The sequence below is a fragment of the Bos javanicus genome, chromosome 19 (assembly GCF_032452875.1).
Source record: "Bos javanicus breed banteng chromosome 19, ARS-OSU_banteng_1.0, whole genome shotgun sequence".
Classification (NCBI taxonomy): Eukaryota; Metazoa; Chordata; class Mammalia; order Artiodactyla; family Bovidae; genus Bos; species Bos javanicus.
In genome coordinates this window covers 64,362,885-64,389,923 of record NC_083886.1, presented here as the reverse complement: position 1 = coordinate 64,389,923, position 27,039 = coordinate 64,362,885, and the positions used below count along the sequence as shown (strand labels likewise).

The window sequence follows — 27,039 nt, the reverse complement described above, 5'->3', positions numbered from 1 at the left end:
TGAGATCGGTGTGAGCCTCTGACAGGGACGCTTTGCAGCTTTCCTCACTGGAGGCACAGAGAAAGCAACGTGAGGAAAAGCAGGATTCGGTGTGCTAACATTAACGCGCGTGCACACACCCCTGAAGCCCCAGAACCTCGCACAACGAGGGGCTTCAGAAGCAGACAGTCAGGAGGAGCAGAGGGGCTCCAGACGGAAGCACAGAGGGCCGCGGGTGGAGGGGAGGGGTCTGAGGAGGTGCCGGCCGGCCTGGTGGGCCTCACCCCCTCCCGGGCAGAGGGAAGACGGGAGACCCAGCAGGGCGGGCGGCCGGGGCAGCTGAAGAAACGAGGGTACCCGGGTCCCTTCAGAACAGTGCCACAGCGCTCGCTCCCCAAAGCCGAAGGAGGTGACAGTCCCCCCGCCACCTGCCCAAGGCTGAGCTCCAGTCTTAACTTGGGTCCAGAGTGGGTAAAGAGCTATTTCTAAACATGGACCCGTTTTGCCTTATTTCTTCATCCTCTTATAAAACCCTGGACACGGGGCAGGGGTGCTGGGCACTGTGAGCGCACACCTGCAAACCCAAACTCTGCAGCAGCTCCACACGCCCCTGCGGCACCAGATAGGGGCACTCTGCTCGCTCTGAGCCCCGGATGAGAGCCCGCGGCCCCACGTCCAGCCGCGAGGCCGGACCCCCAGCAGCTCAGTGACCAGGTTACCCTCCAGCATCAGGGTCTTTGAAAGTCTTTCCTTTTCATCTCTCCTCGGGCTGCAGAGGCTTGTGCTTAAAGTCTCAGAAATCATGACTTTTCTTTATAAATAAGATGGGAGGGAATTTCTGACCAGAGAATGCTGCCTATCCACAGGGGTTGGGGAAGCTGGGAGACTGGCCTGAGGGTTTCCAGGGGGTCCCTCCACTGAACCCAGAAACCTTTTCTCCTCAGGGTTCCTGGCAGCTCTGCAGCCTTTCAACCAGGCTGCTCCTTTGGACTTGAGGATTATTTGTGCTCAAAAGAATATTGGGGCTGCCCTGGTGGCTCAGTAGTAAAGAATCTGCCTGCCAGTGTAGGAGACACAGGTTTGATCCCTGATCCAGGAAGATTCAACATACCTCAGAGCAACTAAGCCCATGTTCCATGACTACTGAGCCTGTGCTGAAGAGCCCAGGAGCCACCAGTACTGAGCCCACATGCAGCAACTCCTAAAGTTTGCACACCCAGGAGCCCGTACTCTGCAGCAAAAGAAGCCGCCGCAGTGAGAAGCCCGAGAGCCGCAGCTAGAGAGGACCCCCCCCCCCCCCCAGCACCAAGGGGAAAGCCTGTGCAGCGCTGAAGGCCCGGCACAGCCAAAAACAAATAAACACATAAATACATAAAAAATTTTAAAAAAGGAACGTCAGTCTCCCTTCCCATCTGGTTCTGGTGATCTGGGTAGCGTTAGGTTATTTTTCAGCACTTTTCTGCTCCTTTCATCTGGAAGGCAGCAGAGGCGGTACAGCATCTGGGGGTTCCACAGGATCTGTGACTTCTTTTTCCTCCTCTCCAAATGCTCTGGGGTCTGCTGAGCTCAAACCACAAACCCATAGACACTGGGTGTCTTAAGCATTCACTGTGGTATGAAAAAAAAACTAATTTTTAAAAAATTTCTGGGGGCAAAAATGTTTGGAGGAGCCTGGTAGGCTACAGTTCATGGGGTCGCTATGAGTCAGACATGACTGAGTGACTTCACTTTCACTTTTCACCTTCATGCATTGGAGAAGGAAATGGCAACCCACTCCAGTATTCTTGCCTGGAGAATCCCAGGGACGGGGGCGCCTGGTGGAAGGCTATCTATGGGGTCCCACAGAGTCAGACACGACTGAAGTGACCCAGCAGCGGCGGCAGCAGCTCTCAAATTAAATTTCACTGTTGCCAGTGCTTCCATTCTCTGATCTGGTCTTTTTTACGCCCTTCCGCGCTTTTCTAAACACTGGAGCAAACTTTCAGTGACCACACCAGGCAGCAGGCTCTGTGTGCTCACTGACCACAGGACGACAGGCCAGGGTCCCCTCTCCTTCCCTCCATGACCCTGAAAAGAATCGCCACTAACCCACCTGTGTTCCAGGGACAACAGGATGCCGCTCCAGGTCATTTCATTTTCTTTCCTCAATATTCCTCAGTCTCCACATGGATAAAATAAGGTTAATCTAGAAAAATCTCTAACACCCCTTGCGTGGCTTGCATTCAGTCGTGTCCAACTCTGGGGACTGTGGTCCACCAGGCTCCTCTGCTTCTCCAGGCAAGAATACTGGAGCGGGTTGCCATGCCCTCCTCCAGGGGATCTTCCCGACCCAGGGATTGAACCCGTGTCTCCTGCACTGAAGGTGTAGATTCCTCACCCCTTCCAGCTCTATAATCCCATGATCTTAAAACATATCCTCCATCCTTAGCTCAGCTGTGTGTCCTGACACCTTCATGTGCTTCCAGGTACTTCTCTAGTGAGTTCAGTCTGGGCAGTTTGGAGATCGGTATGATAAATAAACCATCCTGCATGCAGACAGGAAGCCCCAGTCACAGGTCTCTGAATGTCAAGGACCAAAGGCAACACTGCCCATCAGAAAAGAACTTGCAAACCTTCTTGACTGGACAGGCAGGATGGGCCAATTCCTTTTGCACCTTTTTAATAGCTCTCACACTTCTTTTTCTCTCGGATTAAAAAAAAAAAAAAACAACTCATAGCTTAAATTTTGAGGCTATTAAAACATGAGTCAACTCAACACACACAAAGATGAGGAGCAGCGGAGCTTGGCGGGTCAGATGGCCGGCGCGCCTGCCGTTACATCCCCATGGCGGAAAGCCTTCCGCTGACGCTCGGCACCTGGCTCCAGGCTTGGAGGGGGTGGCCTGAGATCAGCCAAAACAGAACAAAATTCTAAGCATGAAATGAGCTGCTGAAGACAATTCACAGGCAACCCCAGCAACAGCCGAGGCTTTCTCAGGTATTAGAGTCTGTCCTGGGCAAGCCCGTGCGTGTTACCATCTGAGGCCAACAGAGGACTCAGAACAGAATCACAGACGGGACCAGAGTCGGCTGACAGCCTCTCTGTTAGTAGCTCAGCCATGTCTGATTCTTTGTGACTCTATAGACTGTAGCCTGCCTGGCTCCTCTGTCCATGGGATTTTCCAAGCAAGAACACCGGAGTGGGTTGCCATGCCCTTCTCCAGGGGACCTTCCTGACCCAGGGACTGAACCCGGGTCTCCTGCATTGCAGGCAGATTCTTTACTGTCTGAGTCACCAGGGAGGCTCCTTTAGGGAACCCTGCACCCGGCCTCTCACCCTCTTGGTTCCCACCCAACCTTCCCCTCTCATCCCGTCTGTGGGATGGACATCCTCAGAGTTCTCTCCTGGCCTCTAACTTCTCTTCTTCCCCTCTATAGTCTCTCTCCAGCAAAATAACCCACTTCTAACACAAGAAACAAACAAACAAAAAACCCAGAACAACTGGAGCAAGTGCCTGGAGCACACGATTTAAGCGATGGTGGCCACAGAGGCCTGGCACATGCCATCCAGATGTGCCCACTGTCCCCCGCCGTCTGGCACATGCCATCCAGATGTGCCCACTGTCCCTCACTGTCTGCCACATGCCATCCAGATATGCCCACTGTCCCCCACCTCCCCATAATTCCTTTCTCGGTTACAGTTATGACTTTGCCTGTCACAGCTCAGATTCTGCTCCACACGATGTATTTTCAGCACTGGGTAATTCCCCTGCCTCCAAACTCCCCCTCCCCTCCACTGATCCAGCTTTTCAGGGAGGCCATGGCCAGAGCTAGGGCCCAGGCCCACGAGTTCACAGATGTTCACAGCTGGGCAGCTTCAGGGGTCATCTGTCCAGTGAAATGGATGTTGGATTATTCAAGCCAACAAGAGCATCTGCAACTCCTGATGAAAAGGCAGCACGAAGCCCATGAGGCCAAGAAGGAACCACCTGTGACGCTGGCCGAGAGCAGCGACAGCCCAGCCGGTGGGAGCCGCCTATGATGCTGGCCAAGAGCAGTGATAGCCCAGCCGGTTCACCAACCATCAGGAGCAAATGAAGTTCATGTTCAGCAAAGTTCACTTTCCAAAAAGACCTGCCCTGTGTGTGTGAAAGCCACAGCGATAAATTTGCTGGATTTAGCCCACGTGGCCACCCAGAGCCAAAGAGAACAAACAACATAACGGGAAATTCTCCGAGCCCCGGGTAATCCTGCCAGGGCTCACAGGACTAAGCCCTAAGTCACACAAAATGAACTGGTTAGTTTTCGCATTAATCGTGTGTGCCCAAACAACAGAAGTACAGGCATTAAAAATACTCAGCTCAGAGACACTCGTCCCCACAAAGTAACAGTTAAAAACACTCCGTTCAGAAACATTCATCAAAATAAAATAATAGTCTCCAGGCTACTTACATCTGTGTCGGGTCCTTTATCCGCCCCCGGACAAGAAAAAGTAACAAATTCATGGCACCTCTTGTGAACCACAAAACAGCAAACTGGTGGAGAGAAAAGAAACTAAAGTTAGAAGAGTGCACTGAACACACAAAGCTGTGTCCTCCAGAAAGGCCCACCTGCTGTCAGAAGCCAAAGTAATCTCACCACAGACAGAATCTCATAAACGGCAATCAGACAGCATTTCACTGGAGACTGGGCCTCGCTTGGCATTGTTTGGATTCCCAGATAACAGAACCACAAAATGCCAGCATGGACACGGCGCAGGAGACCGAAAGCTTCCCTGTGTCCTCTAACGCTGCGGGAAGAGGACCAGGGCTGCTAAGACCCTTCTCCCGAGGCACAAACCAGGAAGCTACATGTAAAGCACTCTGCGCTCCCCCCTCCCCTCCACCGACACACACAGGTGTGTAAACGTGGATAAACGTTAGACCCTGTAAGATATAAGGAGAATAACTTATTACAAATAATACGTGCATATCACCAAGAACTTCCTTAACAGAATTCTGAGCTTCAAGAACTCCTTAAGACACAAACCAGATCTACGGAAACTAGCCCTTTGAAGTGGTGAAAAGTTGGAAAGCACCCTCTCTCTTGAATCTACCAGCTGGGGGGCGTCACCCACAGATATACCAAACCACTACGCAGCAAGCATTTTCCAAACAATATAGGGCTTTCATAAGTCTTCCTGAAGATGAATCAATAAAAAAATCATGAGTTACAGAAACTAGTAAGTCAGGTTTTTATGAAAAGTATAACATGGAGGACACAGAAAATATAAATAAATGTCCTAGGCCACCCTCCCGCTAAACGTGCAGCACCAGCTCCAAGGCGCACAGCCTCCGGCTCCCTTGTTTTCTGCTGAACAATAAGTTGGGCTTCCCTGGTGGCTCAGACAGTAAAGAACCCCCCACTCCCCGCTGCAATGCAGGAGACCTGGGTTCCAACCCTGGCTCAGGAAGATCTCCTGGAGAAGGGACTGGTAACCCACTCCAGTATTCTTTTTTTTTTCCTTTGAGGCTAATTACTTTACAATATTGTACTGGTTTTGCCATACATTGATATGAATCATCTATGAGTGTACATGTGTTCCCCATCCTGAACCCCCTCCCACCTCCCTCCCCATCCCAACCCTTTGGGTTGTTCCAGAGCACCGGCTTTGAGTGTCCTGTTTCATGCATCAAACCTAGACTGGCGATCTGTTTCGCATTTGGTAATATACAAGTTTCAATGCTATTCTCTCAAATCATCCCTCTCTCGCCTTCTCCCACAGAGTCCAAAAGTCTGTTCTTTACATCTGTGTCTCTTTTGCTGTCTCGCATATAGGGTCATCTTTACCATCTTTCTAAATTCCATATATATGCATTAATATACTGTATTGGTGTTTTTCTTTCTGACTTACTTCACTCTGTATAATAGGCTCCAGTTTCATCCACCTCATTAGAACTGATTCAAATACATTTTTTAATGGCTGAGTAATACTCCATTGTGTATATGTACCACAGCTTTCTTAGCCATTCATCTGCTGATGGACATCTAGGTTGCTTCCATGTCCTGGCTATTGTAAACAATGCTGTGATGAACATTGGGGTACATGTGTCTCTTTCAATTCTGGTTTCCTCAGTGTGTATACCTAGCAGTGGGGTTGTACAGCTTTTCTATTTCCAGTTTTTTAAGGAATCTCCACACTGTTCTCCATAGTGGCTGCCACTCCAGTATTTCTGCCTGGAGAATTCCGTAGACAGAGGAGCCTGGAGGGCTATAGTCCATAGGGTCGCAAAGCGTTGGACACGACTGAGCGACTAACACTTTCAGCTAAAAAAACAACATTCGTTCAGAAATTCTGGGTGAGTCCTACATAGAGGGCAAGCGAGACCTCCCCAGGCCCTGGCTCTCTTCTGCTGCTGCTGAAGATGCTTCACCTTCGTGCACACACGTCAGGAGGCAGGGCCCACTGAAGAGGGCAGGAGAGGGTGGGAGAGGGCGGTAGTTCTTCTGCGAGCCGAGACCCCAAGATCGAGGGGGCACTTAGAGGCCTGGTGGGGCCGTTCAGGGCGTTTGTGTGCAGCACGAGCAGCCACCGAAGGGTCTGAACCCGAGTGACGAAAGCCCTTCCTCGGCTTCTGACGGCCCGATGGTGGTGACGGGAAGGGTTCGCTGGGACAGGTCAGGGCCCTAAGGACCGGGGAGGGGGGCGTCCTCAGTAGTCTAGGATTGAAAGTGCTGGCCATCACTGTTCGACCCGTGAGAGACGGAGGCGTGAGATGCCAGGGACCCCGAGGAGGACCTGCCGGCTGACCACAGACACTGCCTGTCAGCCTCCTGCCAAGGGCTACTCCGCGGGTCACGCATCTCACTGAATCCTCACAGCGCTACTTAATACACTCCGACATCTGTGTCTTATGGATGGGAAAGCATTGCACTCATCTCTGGTGTCTAGTCTGTATAAGCTCGTGATGTTTGCAGACAGGAGAGGGGGTGGGAGAGACGGACAGACGGAGCGATGAACAGGGCAGATGGACACGGGTCTTCTGGACAGTCACCTCTCCGTGCAGAGGAGCCAGGAGCCAAACTAAGGTTTGCTGGGCCCCACGCCCCCGCCCACCTCACACTGGTGGACGGGAGAGGAAAAGGTGATGAAGGAGCCGCAGGGTCTGCACATGGTGCCGGGGACACACCTGCCTGGTGGACGGGAGAGGAAAAGGTGATGAAGGAGCCGCAGGGTCTGCACATGGTGCCAGGGACACGCCTGCCTGGAAAAATAGCTCCAAGTATAGTCAGTAAGTATATAAAAGTGAATGCACAGCACGGGCGGGCAGGAGGCTCCTTCAGGTTTTTCTGTGATGTTATGATGCTACCTTTTGTCCAGCCCACTGCGTGTGTGTGTGTGAGAAACCCAGAGCGTGAAGCTCTGGGTGTACGTGTCAGGGAAGCAGGATAAAGGATGACTGCTTTCTTTTTAAACAGCTTTAAGATAGTCATAATACAACGTCAATGCAAAAGCGTATCTTTAAAAACAAAACCCTCAGGCTGGGCCTGAGCAGGCAGGACGGGGCACTTAGGGAGCTGCCCCCCGGCAGGTGGACGGTTAGCGAAGGCCTCCCTTCAGGACAGGGAAGCCTGGGTGAGGTGCTGGCTGCGGGCCTCCCGGGGCGAGACCCCACAGAGGCGCCCCCGGCCCTCCCCGCCCCAGCGCCGCGGCCTCCCGGCCGTGTCCGGCCCCATCGCAGGCTCCTGAGGACTGACGGACAGCAGCGCGGACGTTCAGACCAGGCCCATCAGCCACTCTCCCCAACACGGACTCGGCTCCACTCGCGGAATGAGGAAGACAAGGGCCACAGGGCCCGTTTCCTCTCCACGGTTCATTACAGAGACGCTATGTGGAGCGGACACGGAGCATGCTGAGTCCCTGCTCAGCGTGCCAGCCTTCGAGAGCTTCCTCTAGTCCAGGCTACAGCTGATAAACCCCTACAGATCAGGCTGGTGTCTGTGCCTGCCAGTGCGCTCAGCTCTCCAGCGGGAACTGCATAGACTGTACACCTGGAATCCCCAGTCCAGTCATATCCTGCAATCAGGCCCGCACTGAACAATATAATCTGAAGGGGCAGCAAAAGCCCCCAGAGAGCTGCTCCCCCCTGAGTGATCCAGGTGGGTTCAAGGACTCAGAGATGAGATAAAGAAAAGGAACCTGCTCCTCCGACCCCCGCCCCGGGGGCGGGGGGTTGCTGATTACAAAGAGGGAGCAGGGAGACCCTCTCCATTCAAGCCCACAGAGTTTGCTTGGAAAGATAAAAGGTTTTGGAAGTGCTTGGTGGTGACAGTTGTACCGTCTGTGTGCACTAAGTCCCCCGAGCTGTGCGTGTAAACACAGTTAAAATCTCAAGTTCTAAGTTACACACACTTTGTTGTTGTTGAGTCGCTAAGTCATGTCTGACTCTTTGCGACCCCATGGACTGTAGCATCCCAGGCTCACCACGATATAATTTAAATTATGCATCAACCTGGAGTGAGATTTATGAAGTTATAAATAAGATGCACAGACATGGAGTCTTGCTTATGTAGATTTACGGCTTTTTTTGTTCCCAGTGGACCTGGCTGCAAAACCAAGGAAGTATTTACTTCCATTTCATTAGGTTCTACATAAAGTCCATGCCAGATTAGAGGGGAGACGCGGGAAAAAATGAGTTTTCAGAGCCAAGGACTCACATGATCTCAGAGGATTAGAAATGGGCTCCTCCGACCTACACGTCTCTGTGCAAAGGGTCAGCATCAGCACCAGGGATGGAAACCAGGGCCTCACCCCCAGAGCCCGGCTCTCCACCCCATCCTCGGGACCGGCTGTCACCTCTACGTGTAAAACAGGGTCATCCCTGTTCACACACCACATGGATCACAGGCTTGCTGAGGGGAGAAAGTACATACTTAGATATCACCTTCCATTTTGCTTAAACAATAATTTCCTTTCACCCTCAAGTCTTAAGTCCATATCATTTCAAATTCAGCTCATAGTCATGTAAAATGGAACATGTGCATACAAGTCCTGTTGTCCAAAATTAATGGGGTAAAAACCATTACGTAACAAACCTGCAATTCAAAAAAGGAGCCTACTAAATTTAATAGTTTGACTTCATTTAGAGCGGAAGACAGGCAGCCAAGCTTCTGAGAGCTCCTTTTTTAAATACATAAATGGCTGCCATCACGTGAGATGGTTTTAATTAAATCTTGCTTAGCTGGAAGGGATTAATGAAAGGTAACGTCACATCAGAACACAGTGAAAGGAAAACCTCTAAGGCAAGCGAACTGCTTTGAGCTTTGCAGGGAAAGTAACGAAAACCTGAGCCTATATTCCATTCTCATATTAAAAGAAAATTACTGGTTTAGGTTTGTAACAATAAAAACGGTCTTCTTGTGTGATGCATGTTAAAGTTGTGTGAAAACAAGCCGAATCAACGCACTCTGTCACACCGTGCGATCTGCCATTCTGCAGCCAGCACGCTGACTCTGCCCAAGCCTCTGTGCACATTCTCCCGAGTAAACCGTGTCAAAACCCCCAATATTCAACATTTCCCCCTTCCCTAGAGGAATCGCCTATGACCCCCTCCTCAGCTTTCTATCACCAAGTCCCACACATGCTGCCTCCTTTGTGTCACTCCCTGCTTGGAGCTGAGATGTATTTTGAAGAAAGAGCTGAGGGACTGAACGTGAGGTGTGAAGGGGAGAGACCAGAGGTGGCCCTCGTGTTCCTGGCCAGAGAATCTAGGCCAACAGTGTGGCCACGGTGAAGCCAAGAGGAGAGCCCTGGGGTGAAACAGAGCAGAGAAGACCAGGAGGGAGAGACAGACAGGCAGACAGAGAAGCAGGTCTGTGTCAGGTTGGCATTCTGCTTCCATATTATGCATGTCTATGATCCATCAACGGAGATCACTCTGCTGCTTTTCAGACTGCACCCAAGCCCTGCATTTTGGACTCTTCTGCTGACTAGGAGGGCTACTCCATTTCTTCTAAGAGATTCTTGCCCACAATACCTTGGTCACCTGATGTGAAGAGCCAACTCACTGGAAAAGACTATGATGCTGGGAAAAACTGAGGGCAGGAGAAGGGGATGACAGAGGATGAGATGGCTGGATGGTATCATCGACTCAATGGACATGAGTTTGAGCAAGCTCCAGGAGACAGTGAAGGACAGAGGAGACTGTCGTGCTGCAGTCCACGGGGTTGCAAAGAGTCAGATAAGACTTAGCATCTCAACAACAACAACAAATGATCCATCAAATACCCTTTAAATTTTTCATTCTCTTGAGACTTCCCTGGTGGTTGGGTGGCTAAGACTGTGCTGCCAGTCAGGGGCCCCGGGTTCCACCCCAGTCAGAGAACTAGAACCCACGCACCACAACTGAGAGGCCACCTGCGGTGAAGACCTGGTGCAGCCAAATAAAGATTTTAAAAAATAATGACATATACTCGAAATTTTTCATTTTCTTCATATACAGCTGCCCTTCATACATATGATCTAATTTAATGCACCTGAACACAGCAGCTCCTAAGTACATGCTTTTTACTGCTAATGCCCACTGGAACCGAGCAGCTGAGAGAGTCCTAAATGACAAAAAAGACCAGAAGGTGGTGGAAATGAGTGGAGCAGGCCGGGGGCCTGCCTGTTGTAATGACGACGCGAGGCTCTAAGAGGCAAAGCTCATGCCACTTGCGTAAGGCCACCCCAAATCTTCCCAAGAAAGGCAGGAAAAGAAACTGCAGGTCCAGGATTCTGGAAGGATGGAAGGCAGTAAAAACACGCAGGAATCAGGCTTCAATTCTCAGTGACGACGAAACCTCCAGCTCACAAGTGCATTCCACCTGCCTGGAGCACCAGCAGGGACGAGCCTGACTCTCACTCCAGGGGGACTGAGCATCAGGAAGTGTAACCCACGGATCTCGCCTTTTCTCCGTTTGGCCAAATAATGTGTTTTTCTCAGTGTGTCTGTGCAAGGCTTAGTCAGCCTTATAATAACTTACAAACATATAATAACTTCACTCATTCATTCCATTCCTCAGCAAACATTTATAAAGCACCTACCGCCCACCCCTGCTCCCCCAGATGGACAAGACACAGAGCGTTTGCCTTTCAGGAGCGCGGAGGCCAGTTAAGAAGAAGGACATGTAAAGGAAGAGGCATCTGTCATTTCTCTGTCCCCACCTCTTCCTCCCTTTATCTCCCACTTTTCTCTCTCCTTCAATTATAATGCAAAGACCAAGGTATATTTTATGTTATTGAACAGCTTTTACCTTTGTCTTTATTTATTTATTTTTGATGTAGACCATTTTCAAAGCCAATGCAGATGCCAGAGACTCGGGTTCAATCCCTGGGTTGGGAAGATCCTCTGGAGGAGGAAATGGCAGCCCACTCCAGTATTCTTGCCTGGAGAATCCCAAGGACAGAGGAGCCTGGCAGGCTATAGTCCATGGGGTCACAAAAAGTCGGACACAACTTAGCAACTAAACTACAACAATATACATACATACACTCATATACATAATATATATATACACACACACACATATATACACAAAAACCAAGGCAGTATCTAGAAAGTTAATAATTCAATAAATAAAAATGATACTCAAACGGCATATGTGTGCTTAAGAGCAGAGCAACACTCTGGTTCTCAAATGGATCCCAGTTGCTAAGAGCAGATAAGTCTGCAGCATCCAGGCAAAGCTTCGTACGAAAGTCAACTTCAGATTTCACCCACGGGGATGAACAGGAACAGGCTGGAAGGGCTTTGGGGGTGATCATCGCCGGGAGCTCCATGGGACAGCATGTTCCTGTCTGAAAACTCCCTGCATCACCAGTGAACAGTGAGCTCAGCTTTAAGTCCAAAGCAGCAGTGAGCAATAAACAAACATGTGAATTAGGTTCTGCACACACTTCCATGGGGAAAACTAAAGGCCCACAAAGATCACGGGTGACTGTAGGCAAAAAAAGTTATTTCAAACCTAAATTGCTGATGTGAAATGGAAAGGGTGCGATTTAAAAATATCAGGGGCATTGGTACAGACTCATCTTCTCACAGCTATCAACGGGTTTAATAAAGTCAGAATTCTTAAAGGGTTCAATAGAGAAGGGTTATCAGGAGTCCCAACGTAAAAATCATGGACTTTTTTTATATGTCCTGCTTTATGTATTAGCTAGTGTTTGCAATCAAAAGCATAACAATGACTCTATTTGCTTGATGCTTGCTGATTCTGTAAAGCACTTTCTCAATCTTTACTGATGATATAACACATGTTCCTACACAAATATTAAGCCACCCAGAAAACAAACAGTTGTCTTCCTCAAGGGACCCAGAGTTCAGGGAAGTCACCTTTACATTCACCTCCATGAAGATTATTACCAATTTAAAAGGCTGTAAACATCACTGGGTATCTGAGAATAACAGCCCTGGGGAGAGCTCAGAAAGACTGCACTGCTGTAGTTTCCAAACTGTGCCCCCTGGGAGCTTTTTCTGGGCAGAGTCGGGGAGGTGAGTGATGAAGTTATACTCTCCCCAGCCTCAACTTGTCTCTCCTTTAATCCAAGGCTACAGACTAAGCCTCACGTCCAAGTCCTGCTATCCTAGCAGCCTCACGAAGAGTCAACATCTTCAGCACATATTTGTTCAGTAAACAAGCCACTTGGTTACAAGCTGAAGGTCGGGGCAAAGCCAAGAGCTGTGTCTATCTTTCTGGAGTTCGTACATTTCATAATCTATATCCACTGACTTTCAAAATAAAGTTGCATGTTTGTTCATGTGGCCACACCTTCCACAAATACCCGTGAAGTTCCGAGGAAAAAGCCAGGACGGCTGGCAGGCACAGAAGGACTTGGGGTTTAATAAAGCACAGTTCTTCACAGACCTCTGTCTGCATGGGATGCCAAAAGCCACCTGAGAAGAGACGGTGAAAATCCTGAATGCAGTTTCAAGAAAGATGATGTGCTGGAGTGTTGGGAAGAGGACTCAGCGGAAGACCAGAGATGAGCTCCGGAGAGAAGCCAGCAGAGACTGGAGCCTAAAATCTGTGAGGTGGGAGCGCCTCACAAAGGGAGCTTTCAACAGTGTGAGAGCTGGATCGTAAAGAAGGCTGAGCGCCAAAGAACTGATGCTTTCAAACAGTGAAGGAGAAGATGAGAGTCCCTTGGACGCAAGGAGATCCAACCAGTCACTCCTAAAGGAAACCAACCCTGAATATTCACTGGAAGGACTGATGCTGATGTGCTAATATTTTGACCACCTAATGCGAAGAGCTGACTCATTAGAAAAGACCCTGATGCTGGGAAAGACTGAAGGCAGGAGAAGGGGACGACAGAGGATGAGATGGTTGGATGGCACCACCAACTCAATGGACATGAGTTTTTGAAAACTCCAGGAGATGGTGAAGGACAGGGAAGCCTGGCGTGCTGCAGTCCATGGGGGTTGCAGAGTCGGACACGACAGAGCACAGCACAGCATATTGTAAATCAACTATACTTCAATAAATTTTTTTTTAAAAATTAAACTTAAAAAATAAAATAGAGGAATTAGCAGGAGAGCAGGGTATAAAGAAACAGAGGCAGTGGACAGACGCTTTCAGTTTAGTTAAATTCTGGTCAACGATTTGCTGAGCAGCAGCTACATCCCAGGGCGGGTGTGGGCCCTGGTGATGGGAAAGATCGATGAGACTCAGGTCGCTTCAAGAGCTTCTAGCCTGGTTTGGAAAACAGAGTCATAAACAGGTAACTTTAAGATCAGGAAGTAGGTGAAGTCAAGTCTTCCCAGCGTGGTCTGTGAGCACCTGCAGAAAGGTTCTGATGCAAGGTCACGTTCAGGGAAGACAAACGGCCAGGGGACTCCCCCCACTGAGTGAGCGGCGGAGCCGACAGTTAAATCCACATGAAATGATAAAAACAGGCCTGGGCTGCTTCGCGTAAACCCTGGAGGCAGGTCGGTGGTCAGAGGAAAACTCAAGTCCTGATGGAAAGGAACGTGATTCATATCAACCAAGAAAATAACTACTTTTGGTCATGGTTCACAGAAAGAAATTATGAAGTTGTTCCAAATCCCTTAGTAAATACTCTAATTTTGGAATTCAGTGCTTTTTTTAAAAATTTGATTTAGGCATGACATGTAATTACAAAGCTCCTGTGGGTAAAGTTAGGGAAAAAGTGTTTCATATTTAATGTCTGGTTTGGCTTTGATTTCAATCAATGTTGGAAGTGGGGTAAGAACTGCCTCCGAATGAAAGGAGGATATTACAGTTTAGTTAGAAAGGCAGAGGCCGTAACAGAGGCAAGCACAGTGTTGCCACTTCTGAAACTAGAAGGTGCCCACAGGCAGCGGCAGTGTTCAATTCTTAGAGGTAAACACATGTGGAAAGTTTCCCTAAATAAAACGCTTTCATTTTCTCGAGATTACATGGAGCTTATGTGACAAAGTCAGTCCACATTAATATGTAAATTTCTACCCAAGTGTTTCCCTTGGTTTATCTTGGACAACAATTCACAAGGAGCCGTAATACATTAATTACCTCTCTTTTATCAAGTATGTTGGGAATGAATAAAGCATCAGAGATACGGAACATGACATTAATTACTAAGCAATGAGGCCAGAAGAGTCCAAAAAAGAGACGTGAAGGCGTCCGAGGGGCTCCGAAGCCCATGGGTAGCGGTGACAGAGCTCAAGGGAAGGACTTGCCACAAAGGAACCAGGAAAGTTTTCATGTAAATAAGGACGTTGGGCAGAGAAAGAGCAAGAAAATTTAAAAAAAAAGTCAACCTTACAAAATGAGTATTACATTTCTAAATTGGATGCCAGAAAATATAAGGCAAAATAAGTTTTAAAACACAATAAGTTGTTATCCAGAATTACTTGTGACGTAGAGCTACTTGTGGATTTTAAACGCTGTACACGCGTCTGCAGGCAGAAGAGTCTACAAGGACACAGGGAAACCGGTGGACGGCGGTGCTCGGGGAGACTTTACACCACTTTCCCCCCTTCTGTTCATGTACATTTTTCCTAATTCTTCAACCATTAACTAAATTTATAAAAATATGACTTTAAAGATGATATTCAGAGTAACAAGGTACAAGATTCTGAAGTGCTTTTTGAATCATTGTTAAGAGAAAACTAGGAAGCGTGTATTTAGAATCAAACTTGCTTTGCTACATTGTGAGCCTAGCAGGTATTTAACACAGTTCTCTGAGTTATGGTGCTGGGTGCTCAACCTCATGGGTCTATATGGAAATGAGAAAACCCAACTCTGAAATGCTCAAGGACAGAAGCAGAAACAAGAATCCAAAGACCAAGAAAGCAGGAACAACCAGATCAATGTCATCGGCTTAGAGCCCTTCGGTTTTATACACCAGCAATTCCACACTCAGCAATTCCCTTTTTAAAAATGCACACATAAGATACACACAAAAATGCGTGGCACAGAGGGGTTTATAACAGCATTGTCTGTAAGAGTTTAAAATTGGGACCAAGCTAAGAGTGCAACAGTGGTTACCAGGTGCCCACTTGCTACCACGCTCCAGAGCCTTATAAACAGGTAGACGTCCAAACACAGTGAGAGGCAGAAGGAAAGCTGGCTGCAAACGAGAGCGGAATACATCTCAGCATCTGTGCACCACTCAGCTCCCCGCTGAGGGGCCGTGGAGCCGCTCCAACAAGGATCACAGCCCACCAAGAAAGGCACCAAGGCGATCAACCGGTCCATCCTAAAGGAAATCCACCCTGAATATTCACTGGAAGGACTGATGCTGAAACTGAAGCTCCAATACTTTGGCTATCTGATGCAAAGAGCTGACTCATTGGAAAAGCCCCTGATGCTGGCAAACATTGAATGCAAGAGAAGGGGGTAACAGAGGATGGTTGGATGGCATCACCAACTCAATGGACATGAGTTTGACCACTTGGGGAGATAGCCTGGCGTGCTGCAATCCACAGGGTTGTAAAGAATTGGACACACCTGAATGACTGAACAAAACAAGAAAGGCACCGCTGTCTTAGAGAATGGGAGGGAGTCATGTTCACAGGCTTTGGGGAGGAGTGAAAATGTACACTAGACTGTGTCGGCGTTTGCACAAGTCTGAGACAGTAGGAGCCACTGTGCTGCAGGCCTCGCAGGCTACCCAAGTGACTGCGTGTCACGTGAATTCAAATGACTGTGTATCGTGAATTATCTTTTTTTGTTTGTTTGCTGTTTAAAACTATTTTTCTTTCAGTTGTATTGCAAGACAATTGATAAGAATATCATATATGTTTAAGGTATACTACATAAGGATTGACACAATTAATTAACGTTCTTCATCTCACATAAATACAAAAGAACTTTACCATGTGATGAGAACTGTTATTTTAAAAAGCTAATGTTTAGTCGCTCAGTCATAGCTGACTCTTTGCAACCTCATGGACTGCAGCCCACCACGGTCCTCTGTTCATGGGATTTTCCAGACAAGAACACTGGTGGCCATTTCCTTCCCTAGGGGACCTTCCTGACCCAGGGATCAAACCCATGTCTCCTGCATTGCAGGCAGGTTCTTTACCACTGACCCACCAGGAAAGCCCTGAATCCTTGGCTGGCCTGGTTCAGCAGCGCCCCAAACAACACTGAAAGGCCACGCGTCCCATTATGTCTTATTTCCAAATTTAAAATAGTTTTCTCATGTTTTTGCTCTTTTGAGATGCTTTCCCCCTAGATTTTCTGGATTGAGATTTTGTTCTGAGTTATCTTGAGATGGTCTGTCTGGGGATGCCTGAAATATGTTCTCCGGCGGTTTCTGGTGCGTTGTCATCCAGCACACGGGCTTCTCCAACCCCAGCACCATTGGGCAGCGTCCTCCGCCCAGATTCCACAGCAATTTTACAGTCTGCGAATCCGCCTGAAATCCGAAACCCGCCAAGTTCCACCAAAGCCGTCTCCTGCTATAACCCTGTGTCACTATTAACCACCTAGGCTGAAGGAAATGGACTGGCACAATCAACATATCAATGGGGGGTTCTTTGGTGGGGGTGGGGGATCTTACTTTTGGCATGTGACAATTTCAAGGGCACATCTTAAAGCTAAAGGTGGAGCGTGAACTTGGTCCTTTCCAGTCGGATTCGCTGCATAAGCACACGGTCCCCTGGAGCCCCGCTTCCCTCAGCATCATCAGACCCTCAGCTAGACCACCTCCTCCACCAACCACGCCCGCAGGAGGCAGGCTCCCCGGGCAGAGGGCCCAAGAGCCACACGGCCAGCGGTCCAGGGTCTCCATCCGTGTGCGCACACAGGCACACCCGAAAACAAGAGACAAGTCATCCGAGGCTGCAGAAGGGTCTCCCGGCTCGACCATGGGGTTTACACTTGAACGGGGTTGCCCGAGGGAGATAAGGAGCAGGAACAGTCTTCAGGAAGCTCCAGCTCAGTGCCTTTATCACAGATGAGGAAACAGCACAGGAAGAAGGGAAGGGCTGAGTCACCAGCCAATCCTCGGGGAGGCAGAGTTCCAACCCGGGGGCTGGTCCGAGGGTCAGAGCGTCCACCAGGACAGCACCCTTGGGAGCTGGTCATCTTCCCACAACCGGAGCTCCTGGGTGCTCAGTGTGGGTGCGGCTATGGCCACGCTAAGGCTCTGATTTTCTGACTATCGCACTTGGATTTGATCAGCAAGACCAGTGAAGATCAGCTGCACAGAGGGGCCCGTGCTTACCGCGGGTCTGAGCCCAAGGTGTCTCCTTGCTGAAAGGTCGGGGGTGGCAGGGATGTGCGGGGCCCAGGTGAGAAGTCGGGCCTGAGCCAGCCGAGCAGCCCAGTGGAAGGGCAGGGGGTTGTCCGCGCTCCAGGCAAGTAAACCTGAGTGAGGCCAGGACGTGCGTGGGGGTGATGGAGCAAGTCCGCAAGGAGACCAGGTTGGAGGCCTGTCAGAGCCCCGGCCGCAGGCAGACAGAGCGGGAGCGGGCCCCGGAGCTGCACTGATCCTTGTCCAGGTCCCAGGATGCAGTGGAGGGGAGGGGCCCCCCGTGCAATCGGGGACGTCTGATGCCGGGAGAGAGGACAGGGGTCCGGGAGGAGATGCAGGCACTCCCCCAGCTCTGACCCTCTGCCTCCGTGGGGAGAAAGAGGAGACAGAGAGTGCTCCTGGGTCAGGCCTCTGCGAGGGCACCACCCACTCCCACCCACCAGGCCAGTCTGCGGTCAGGGTCTGGGGATGGTGGCAGAGGAGGTGCTGCCTCTTCATAAGGCACTAGTGTCTCTGAAAACTGACTCAGTCATTGCATGTGGAGCCTGTGGTTCTCCACTGACTCTACGGTCTGGGGTCCACAGAGGAACCCCAAGGAGCTGGGCCTCTCTGCCCAGAAGCTCCTTCACAGGAAGGAGCCTGGTGGGAGGGCGTCTGCAGACAGACTGGACCGTCCCTCCCACCTCGGCCCTGAAGTCTGCTCACTCTGCACTTCTTTTCGGCAACTGAGTGCTAAACCCAGGAAGGAAAGATGAGGTCAATTCTGTGGAAACACCTGTCATGGATTTCTGCTCCCTTGACAAAGAGAAAATTGGAGAAATGCTGATAAGGTTCCTGGGCTATAAATAATGACTCAGATATCTCCACCCTGGTGCCTGCAGTGGGACATCTGCGCAAGCCTGGGGGCTGTGACCACAGCACGGCGCACCGAGGAGAAGCCTGGGTCCTCGAGGAGCTTCCGCCTCCAGCCTGGGCTCCCGAGAGGTTGCTCAGCGGCTGTAAACACGCGAAGCTTTATTGACCAAACTGATGGGGCCAGTTCTGAGTCTTCTGCCTCTTCATCTCCCCTGTCCAAATCCTCCAAAGAAACAATCTGAGTTTGCTCCACACCCTCGCCCCCCAGCTGTTAGATGACCTTGAAGGTAAGCCCTCCTCTCCCCGAAGGTCAAACCAACTTTGCCAGAGCTTTTCATGAAAGGACGTATGGAAAGAAATCTGACCCAATTTCCAGCTCTTCACCCCATTTTAGAAAGTGACTTTTGGGACTTCCCTGGCGGTCCACGCTTCCACTGCAGGGGGCAAGGATTCGATCTCTGGTCGGGAAACTAGAATCTTGCACAGCAGCCCCCAAAATAATTAAAAAAAAATGGTTTTCACTGTTTTGTGTACCAGTTCCATAAAGCTTAGAAAACAGTCTACTCAGTATTTGAGACTCATTTGGATTCACTAGACCGAAAATGGGTTTCACATTTGTTCTCCCCTAAAGCCATGGGGAGCTGAGAAGCCCGGTTTTGCTCTGTGATGACCGTATTTTCCCGTGACTGTCCTGTCGGTGACACACCATTGCAACCCAGCTCCACTCAGCACCTCGTTGCTGCGCACCTGTCATGTGCAGACACAGGCCCGCGTGACGTGACAAGCCCGGGACACGAGTGCGTCGTGCGGGCAGCACACGGGCAGCCACGATGACGGCTGTGCACACGCGCATGTGGCCCCAGGATGGGGCGCAGAGCCTGTCTGGTAGGGAGGGCGTCGGCCGCTCCCTGTGAGGCATACAGGTGCCGCCCGCGTAAGACGAACTCTGCTCTGGGGAGCGCGGCTCGTGGCACAGAAACACCAGGGAAATGAAACATTAGACCCGCAGTGGCGAAGGGAGACCAACGGTGCAGGAATTCGGGGCCACGTCCAAGATAAGGCTCAAGTTCACTCATTCAATATGTCCTCAGGCTCTAGAACTCAGGCAACACTTTATGCAAACATGATAAAACACCAGCCCCGAAAATAAAGATAACCAAATATAAGTCAAATGTAATGAAGGGCTTAGAAAAGGTTGTGTTTCTGTCTCACTGGAAACAGAGCCGACGGGACTCACTAGGTGGACACGCAGAGGTTCGAGGGACTTCCTGGGCTCGGAGGGGACTGAGCAGAGGGCCGCTGTCCACGTGGAATCACCCGCTTCCTCTCTCACCCAAGCTGCTCCAGGTGGGTTTCCACGTCTCCCTGCCTTTCCTGGTCACCCTAGTAACTAACCCTTGAAAGCAAGTCCTCACGCCCAGGTCACCCTAGTAACTAACTCCTTGAATAGCAAGTCCTCACGCCCAGGTCACCCTAGTAACTAACTCCTTGAAAGCAAGTCCTCACCCCCAGGTCACCCTAGTAACTAACTCCTTGAAAGCAAGTCCTCACCCCCAGGTCACCCTAGTAACTAACTCCTTGAAAGCAAGTCCTCACCCCCAGGTCACCCTAGTAACTAACTCCTTGAAAGCAAATCCTCACGCCCAGGTCACCCTAGTAACTAACTCCTTGAAAGCAAGTCCTCACCCCGGCACCAGCACCTTCACGCGTGTCAAGGGAACTTCCTCCTTGGCACGTGACCCCAAGGTTTCGTTTCTCTCTTCATCCTGGGGCGGGCAGCCAGACCTTGTTATGCTCTCCCCAGGCCTCCTGAACCCCACCCCCCAGCACCAAGAAGAGAGCCCACTCCCAAACCTGTGACCAACGAGCCACCGCCAGCAGGGGCAGGGCCTTCCAAACCGTCTTTAACCTCCTGATGGAAAGCTGCACCCACACCTTCTTCTCAGGCCCCTGAGTTCACGGAAACTAACAGATCCTGGGGCCGCCTTTTCCCAGACCCCAGCCCTAAGGCCTTGGCACATTCCGTCCCTTCCAACGTCTCTTTCCTAAAGAACCATGAGGACCCATGCTCGTGGGCTGGGAGACCCACCCAAGCGACGTCCACGCTGCTCCTCGGCCTGAGACGCGGATGCGACAGGAGCCACAGGGACTAGGGGACCAAGGTCTCCGGGGGAGCCAGGGGGATGGTGACCACTCGGCCAGCACACCCTCAGCACTCCAGGTGGATGCCGTGCTCGGGTCTGCAGGTCAAAACTGACATTGTGAAAATGATTGCTCCCAATTGCCAGTGACTCATTAAAAAGGTGAACACCTGTGTACATGTGTATATACACAGGTGTATGTACATGTGTATGAACATACGTGCAGTTCTTCCTTTACACGCTATGCTTATCTAGGCTGTACCAACAGTCTATGAGCTGCTTTCAGTAAGAGATTTTTCTTCTTAAAGATGACATTTTATCCCCCTAATTAAGCTATGAAACACAGAAAGCAAAAACTGGAGGTGGTAGGCATAGATGTTCATGTTTTCGTAAACTGATTCTAAGAAAGCTGCCATCATTGGTAATGAAGACCTACATCGTGGCTTAGAAGCTTCCTTAAAAGGACATAAGAACTGTTTAAATGCTTTAGTAAACAGTTGATGAGTGTCTTATTTGGAGAAAGGGACAAACTCGCAATCATGAAGACATTTGTAGATGCTACAGGTGAGGCTGTAAGAAATAAGACACTCTGTGTCGCAGTGTAACGATATTCCAGTATCAGGCAGATGGAGCTGCTCCGCTGAGACGACCCATCCCTGGAGGTGGACGCCGGCGGCCTGGGCCTTCCTGTGGCCTCAGCAGGCGGCAGCACGCGGCTTCAGGGGACACTGGCTGCTGCTCTCCAGCCTCCCATGTCCTCCCCTGCGTCCTTTCAGGAAGAAGCTGCTTCACGAGAAAGCCAGCCAGCCTTGCTCGCAGGGGCCTGTCCCAGAAACTGCAAGGACCGCTCAGCCTCCACCAGCACCACCAGCCAGCCTCCCAAGTCCAGAGCGGGCGACCCCGACGGGAGCCACCCGTGCTCCACAGCCAGGGGTTCACTTCAAAAGTGAAGGAATGAGAGTTAAAAAATACTGAGAACTGTTCATGAACAACGCCTCGGTGATGGCCCACAAAGCAGCCTCCGTCGTCTGGGAGCCCTTACCCCATGCCCGCTCTCGCCAGGAGACGACTTTTTTTTTTAAATTGAAGTTGATTTACAATGTTGTGCCAGTCTCTGCTGTACAGCAAAGGGACTCAGTCTCACACACATGTGCATTTTAATAGATACTCTTCTCCATTATGGTTTATCCCACATTAGATACAGCTCCCTGTGCTGTATGGTAGGACCTGTTGCTTATCCGTTGTATTACCTGTTCTGTATTTAAGAGTTTGTATCTGCTAACCCCGAACTCCCAGCTCTTCCCACCCCACCTCTCCCCCTTGGCAACACAGGTCTGTTCTCTACACCTGAGTCTGTTCTTGTAGATAAGTTCATCCGTGCCTCTTTTAGACTCCACTTATAAGCGATATATTTGTCTCTCTCTGACTCACTATAAGATGCAACGTAGTTGCATCTACGTTGCTACAAATGGCAAACTCTGTTCTTCTCTATGGCTGAGTAGGATTCCATCACATGCGTGTACCACATCTCTATCCCCTCGTCTGTCGATGGACACTGAGGCTGTGAACAGCGCTGCTGTGAACACGGAGTGCAGGCATCTTCCAGAATGCGTGTCTGAATACGTGCCCAGGAGCGGAACTGCTGGGTCATAGGTCGTTCTATTTTTAGTTTTCCCTTTTCCCCACACTCTCTCCAGGATTTACTGTTCATAGATTTTTTTTGATGGTGGCCAGTCTGACCGACATGAGGTGACAGCTCACTGTAGTTTTGAATTTCTCTAACAATTAGCAACGTGGAGCATCTTTTCATGTGCCTACTAGTCATCTGTGTGTCTTCTTTAGAGAAATGTCTATTATGGTCTTTTGCCCATTTTTCAACTGGGTTGTTTGTTCTTTGGTTGCTGAATTGTAGGAGCTGTTTGTATTGATACATATTGGAGATTAAGCAGGTGTCAATTCTTAACTCTCTGGCTGCCAATTAATTCACAAGCTCCCATAATGCCCACAAAATGCTTCTACATTGAGCAGACAGGTTCTCAGGTCAATATGCTTTAGCATCTACACTCCCAGTATAAGGGCCTCCCTGGTGGCTCAGTGGTAAAGAACCCGCCTGCTAATGCAAGAGATGCAGGCTCGATCCCTGGGTTAAGAAGACCCCCTGGAGAAGGAAATGGCAACCCACTCCAGTATTCTTACCGGAGAAACCCCATGGACAGAGGAGCCTGGAGGGCTTCAGTCCACGGGGTAGAAGGGAGTTGGACACAACTGAGTAGAAGCACACGCGTCATAACGTAAGCCTAGGCACTCGGGGCGCCTGGTCGATCTGCCATACATTTCTCCGGATAGTTTCACATCACTGCTGCCGCTCACTGGCTGCCTGACACGTGAGCTCTCAGAACCTCAATTACTGCAGCGTGAAATGAGCATAAAAAACAGTTAGGGTGATTGCTGCACTGGAATATGAGGCCAGTCTCCATTGTGAACACCAGAGAATGAAGGCTTTCTGAACATGTCTGTCACAGCTCAGGACACACTGGTATCTCCCTGCTGGAATGTTTCGCTGTTACTTGGTGGTTGTCAGCTTACACTTACATGTGCAAGATAATACATGCCTGCAGAGGTTGCTCAAAACCACTCAGGAGGAAATCTGGTTGGGGAAATATTTTTTATATACAGATGAGATGTTGAGTTTTTTACTTCATGTCCTCCAGAAGTATTTGGATGTGCTTTTCTAAAGGACAGACATATTGAGACAATCTTGGAGAAGACTGTACATCCGTGTTTCTATTTCATAAACCTGTTACTGGGATAAACCCAGGGAGGGGCTAAGACACTTGAAGCCTTTAGTCTCCCCAACCTCACTGTTGCCAGAAAAGCTTGTGTCCAGTGAGCAGGATGGAAACCTGCTTTCATGAATGATTCATCTGTAGAGACTGCAGATGGATTACTCAAAGCCGCAAAGCTGCCCCTCTGGCACGGGGCCCTGGCACACTGACCACCAGTGCCCGGCAGGCTGTGCGCACATGCTCAGCTGCAGCGCAAGAAAGCAAGCCAGAGATCAGGCAGGGAGCGGTCCTCACATACCCAAAGGAAAAAACAGCAATGGCCCAAATACTGGTCTGCTTAAAATCACCCCCAAGAGAATCAGATCAGTATGTACCATAAAATTGAGCAGAAACACCCCCAGCCTACGCCCACACTTCCCTCCTGGCCTCTTAATGTCCCTGAGGAAGAACTGGATGCAGAGATGGTCTCAGGACCAAAATGAAACACGGTCAAACCCCATTCACCCAGCACCACCAGAAGACAAGGTGTTCCACCAGAGGAATTTTCCAGAAAACAGAAACTTTCTGCAACTTCCAAAAGTTATCACTTGGAACCACCACCATTTCTAACGAGTGTTGCAGCCCACACCGCTAGGGCCGCACATCCCCTGTTCCGTGCACGCGGCTGCCATGCGTCCGCAAGCGTGGACCCGCTACCACAGGGCTCAGCGCCCGGGGAAGCCATGTGCACTGGCGCCTGACGAGGCCCTGGAAGCAATCCCGCAGATACTGCAGGGCCGTTGCTCCTCAAACAGGAGGCACAGGACAAGGCTGGTCGTCCAGTGAGGGCCCACATGCCACTTAGGTTCCAGGCCCCAGTGGGCACTGCGGCATCCCCTGAAGCCGCCCTGCCTTTGTCACCATGCAGGTGTCTACCCCAAGAGCAGAACGCCTTGCAGACAAGGAAACGGGCTCAGATCCCAATTCCACTACCTCGGGGCTGGGAAGACTTCAATCTTGCCCCTCAGAGCCTCTGCTTCCCCATCTGTGAAACAGGGACATGGGAACCCGCGTGGCGTGCCCGGCAGGCACACAACAGGCTTTTCACAAAGATTCCTTCCCTCCTTCTCCCCTTGCTTTCTCTAATCTGATAGAAACTGGGGAAGTCAGTAACCTAAGAAAACTTACAGTAAATTTTCAGAAGATTCTGAAAGGGTCCTGAAAAAGAAGCCCAGTAGCAGCATCAGAATGTCCCCCTAGGGGTTTTCACAGTGGCTGTTTCCAGTTACTCACTGTTCAATTGCTGAATCCCGTTTCTTTGTGACCCCCCCAGACTGCAGCGCACCAGGCTTCCCCGTCCTTCACTATCTCCCAGAGCTGCTCAAACTCATGCCCATTGAGCCAGTGATGCCATCCAACCATCTCATCCTCTGTTGCCCACTTCTCCTCCTGTCTTCAATCTTTCCCTGCATGAGGGTCTTTTCCAGCGAGTCAGCTCTTCACATCAGGTAGCCAAAGTGACGGAGCTTCAGCATCAGACCTTCCAATGACTATTCAGGGTTGATTTCCTTTTGGATGGACTGTTTTGATCTCCTTGCTGTCCAAGGCTGTTTCTAGTACTCTGCTTAATTCCAGAGTCCAGGCTCTGTTCCAGAAAGTTGTAGATTTCTTTGAGCCTTAATGTCTTAGATGTAACTTGACTCCAGTGGCCTAAACAGAAGGCAGATTCATTCAAAGATCCTAAGAGAAGAACACACACCTCACTATGTGACTCTGTGAGACAGGTTCTTTTATGGCTCAAAAATATCTCAAATTAAAAATATTCTGACGGAGCAGCTGGGGGCACTGCTCTCGGGCCACCTGGGTGTGGAAATCACTACCTTCGTGAGTTTCTAAAGGTTGTCTTGTTTATGCTGGGCGGCTTCTCCAAATCAGCCTGGTGGATACGAGGCGACAGAGGTTCTCATGTTCAGTAGGAATCCGTGAAATCACCAGGCCCCAGTCTTTGACTTTGAGGAGACCGAGGTCCAGAAGGGCCCAGGAGGTGACTCAGCCGGTCAGTGACGACGGCTCACTCCCGCTGAGCGCTCGAGGCCAGCCTGGTGCTGTGCTGGGGACCCACCTTGTAGCATCACCAGCCCCCGTGGATGGCATCGTACTCTCCACCAGCTTGAGGTAGTTTCTCCAAGACCCAACGCGTCAGAAGCAAAGCCTGAGACTCCCATGTGGGCACGGTCACAAAGCCCCCACTAAGAAACCCGATTCTGCACCCTAAGCACAAAGGTCCTAACCCCAGCAGAGGACACACAGGACTGCTGGGTCCACACAGCCCCGGAACACACGGCTAAGAGCTCTTCTCCTGGACAAGTGCCTGAAGCAGTGGTGAGATTGTAAGCCGTGGAGAGGACCCCAAGGTGACCTTCCTGCTTAAGTTCTCGGTGAAACCGGAAGCTGCTCCGCCAGCATCACCCCAGACAGGAAACGTCTTCCATCAAGTCACCCAGCCGCTCTCCCAGCCCCACTCTGAAGGCTGCGGGTGTCCATGGCACCCCTGGGATCACGCCCTGTTGCTGTCACCCCGTGTGATGCCTCCTCCTCAGCAGGCGAGCGGGCATCTGTCCTGGCAGCGGAGCCTGGGGTGGAGGGGGTGCATTCCACTCAGGCCAAGTCGCCGCCTGTCTCCTCTCTCGGAAGCCAGGGCTGGGGGTGGGGGGGAGGGAGAGGGGTTTCCTGGCCTTCACCTTCTCCTCCGTCAATGACGGTGACCCCGACAGCCACCCCTGTCACCCAAGACGGCAGAGGAGGGGGCTGCCCACGGGTTGACAACCTGGGGTCTTAGGCCGAGGGCCCCCTCCTCCGATGCCCGTGGGCACACTTCAGGGTCTGGCACCCAACCTCTTCAGAGCCTTGGACAGGAGAAGCCGCTGGTGTCCATGCCGGGCGGGACAGGAGGAAGTCTGGCGTGAACGGCAGCCGCAGACCGGGGGTGGGGGCGTGGGCCTCCCGGATGCCCCGACAGGGCAGCAGGCGCGGGGGGGGCTCCACACACAGGCACGCATCCTCAGGCCCCCAGGGGCCCGGAATCCTGCACCCGGGGCCGGCAGGGCGGTGCCTTCCGGAGGCAGAGGGTGCGCTCACAGCAGCTCCCACCCAGGGCCACCCAGCCTTCTCACGAGGACAGCGGCCCCAGACCCGCCTCGGGCCAGCGTGACCTCCTCTCCTACCACATCCGCCAAGCCCCTATTTCCAAACAAGGTCGCCCGGTGAGATCCCAAGTGGACGTGAATTTTGAGGGGACAGTACCCAAACCCAGCAGAGGGGCAAAGAGAGAGAGCCGGAGGGGACTGACGTGCAGGGGGCCCGGGAGTAAGAGGTGTGTGCCCTCCCCACCCCCAACTCAGAGGACAGAGGAGCGGGGAGCGGGAGGCACTCGCTCTGCCCACTTGGGACTCTGTGGGTCGAGTGGAGGAAAACCCCGTGCAGGTCAGACCACAGTGAACCACAGGTCCCGCAGGCTCTTCCCGCACGGGCACGGATGCCATCCAGTAAGCCTGTTGCAGCCAGACGGCCATCACCATGCCAAGCCTGTACGTTT

At 50.9% G+C, this 27,039-nt stretch overlaps 1 protein-coding gene across 3 annotated transcripts in view; it reads right to left on the bottom strand.

Moving 5' to 3' along the window:
• PRKCA (protein kinase C alpha) overlaps positions 1–27,039 on the bottom strand; it is a 302,229-nt gene that overhangs the window by 164,287 nt on the left and 110,903 nt on the right. For all 3 annotated transcript variants that reach the window (XM_061393059.1, XM_061393060.1, XM_061393061.1), the window contains exon 3: positions 4,411–4,493. In XM_061393059.1, coding sequence (XP_061249043.1) covers positions 4,411–4,493 — 83 coding nt within the window. The remainder of the gene's footprint in view (positions 1–4,410; positions 4,494–27,039) is intronic.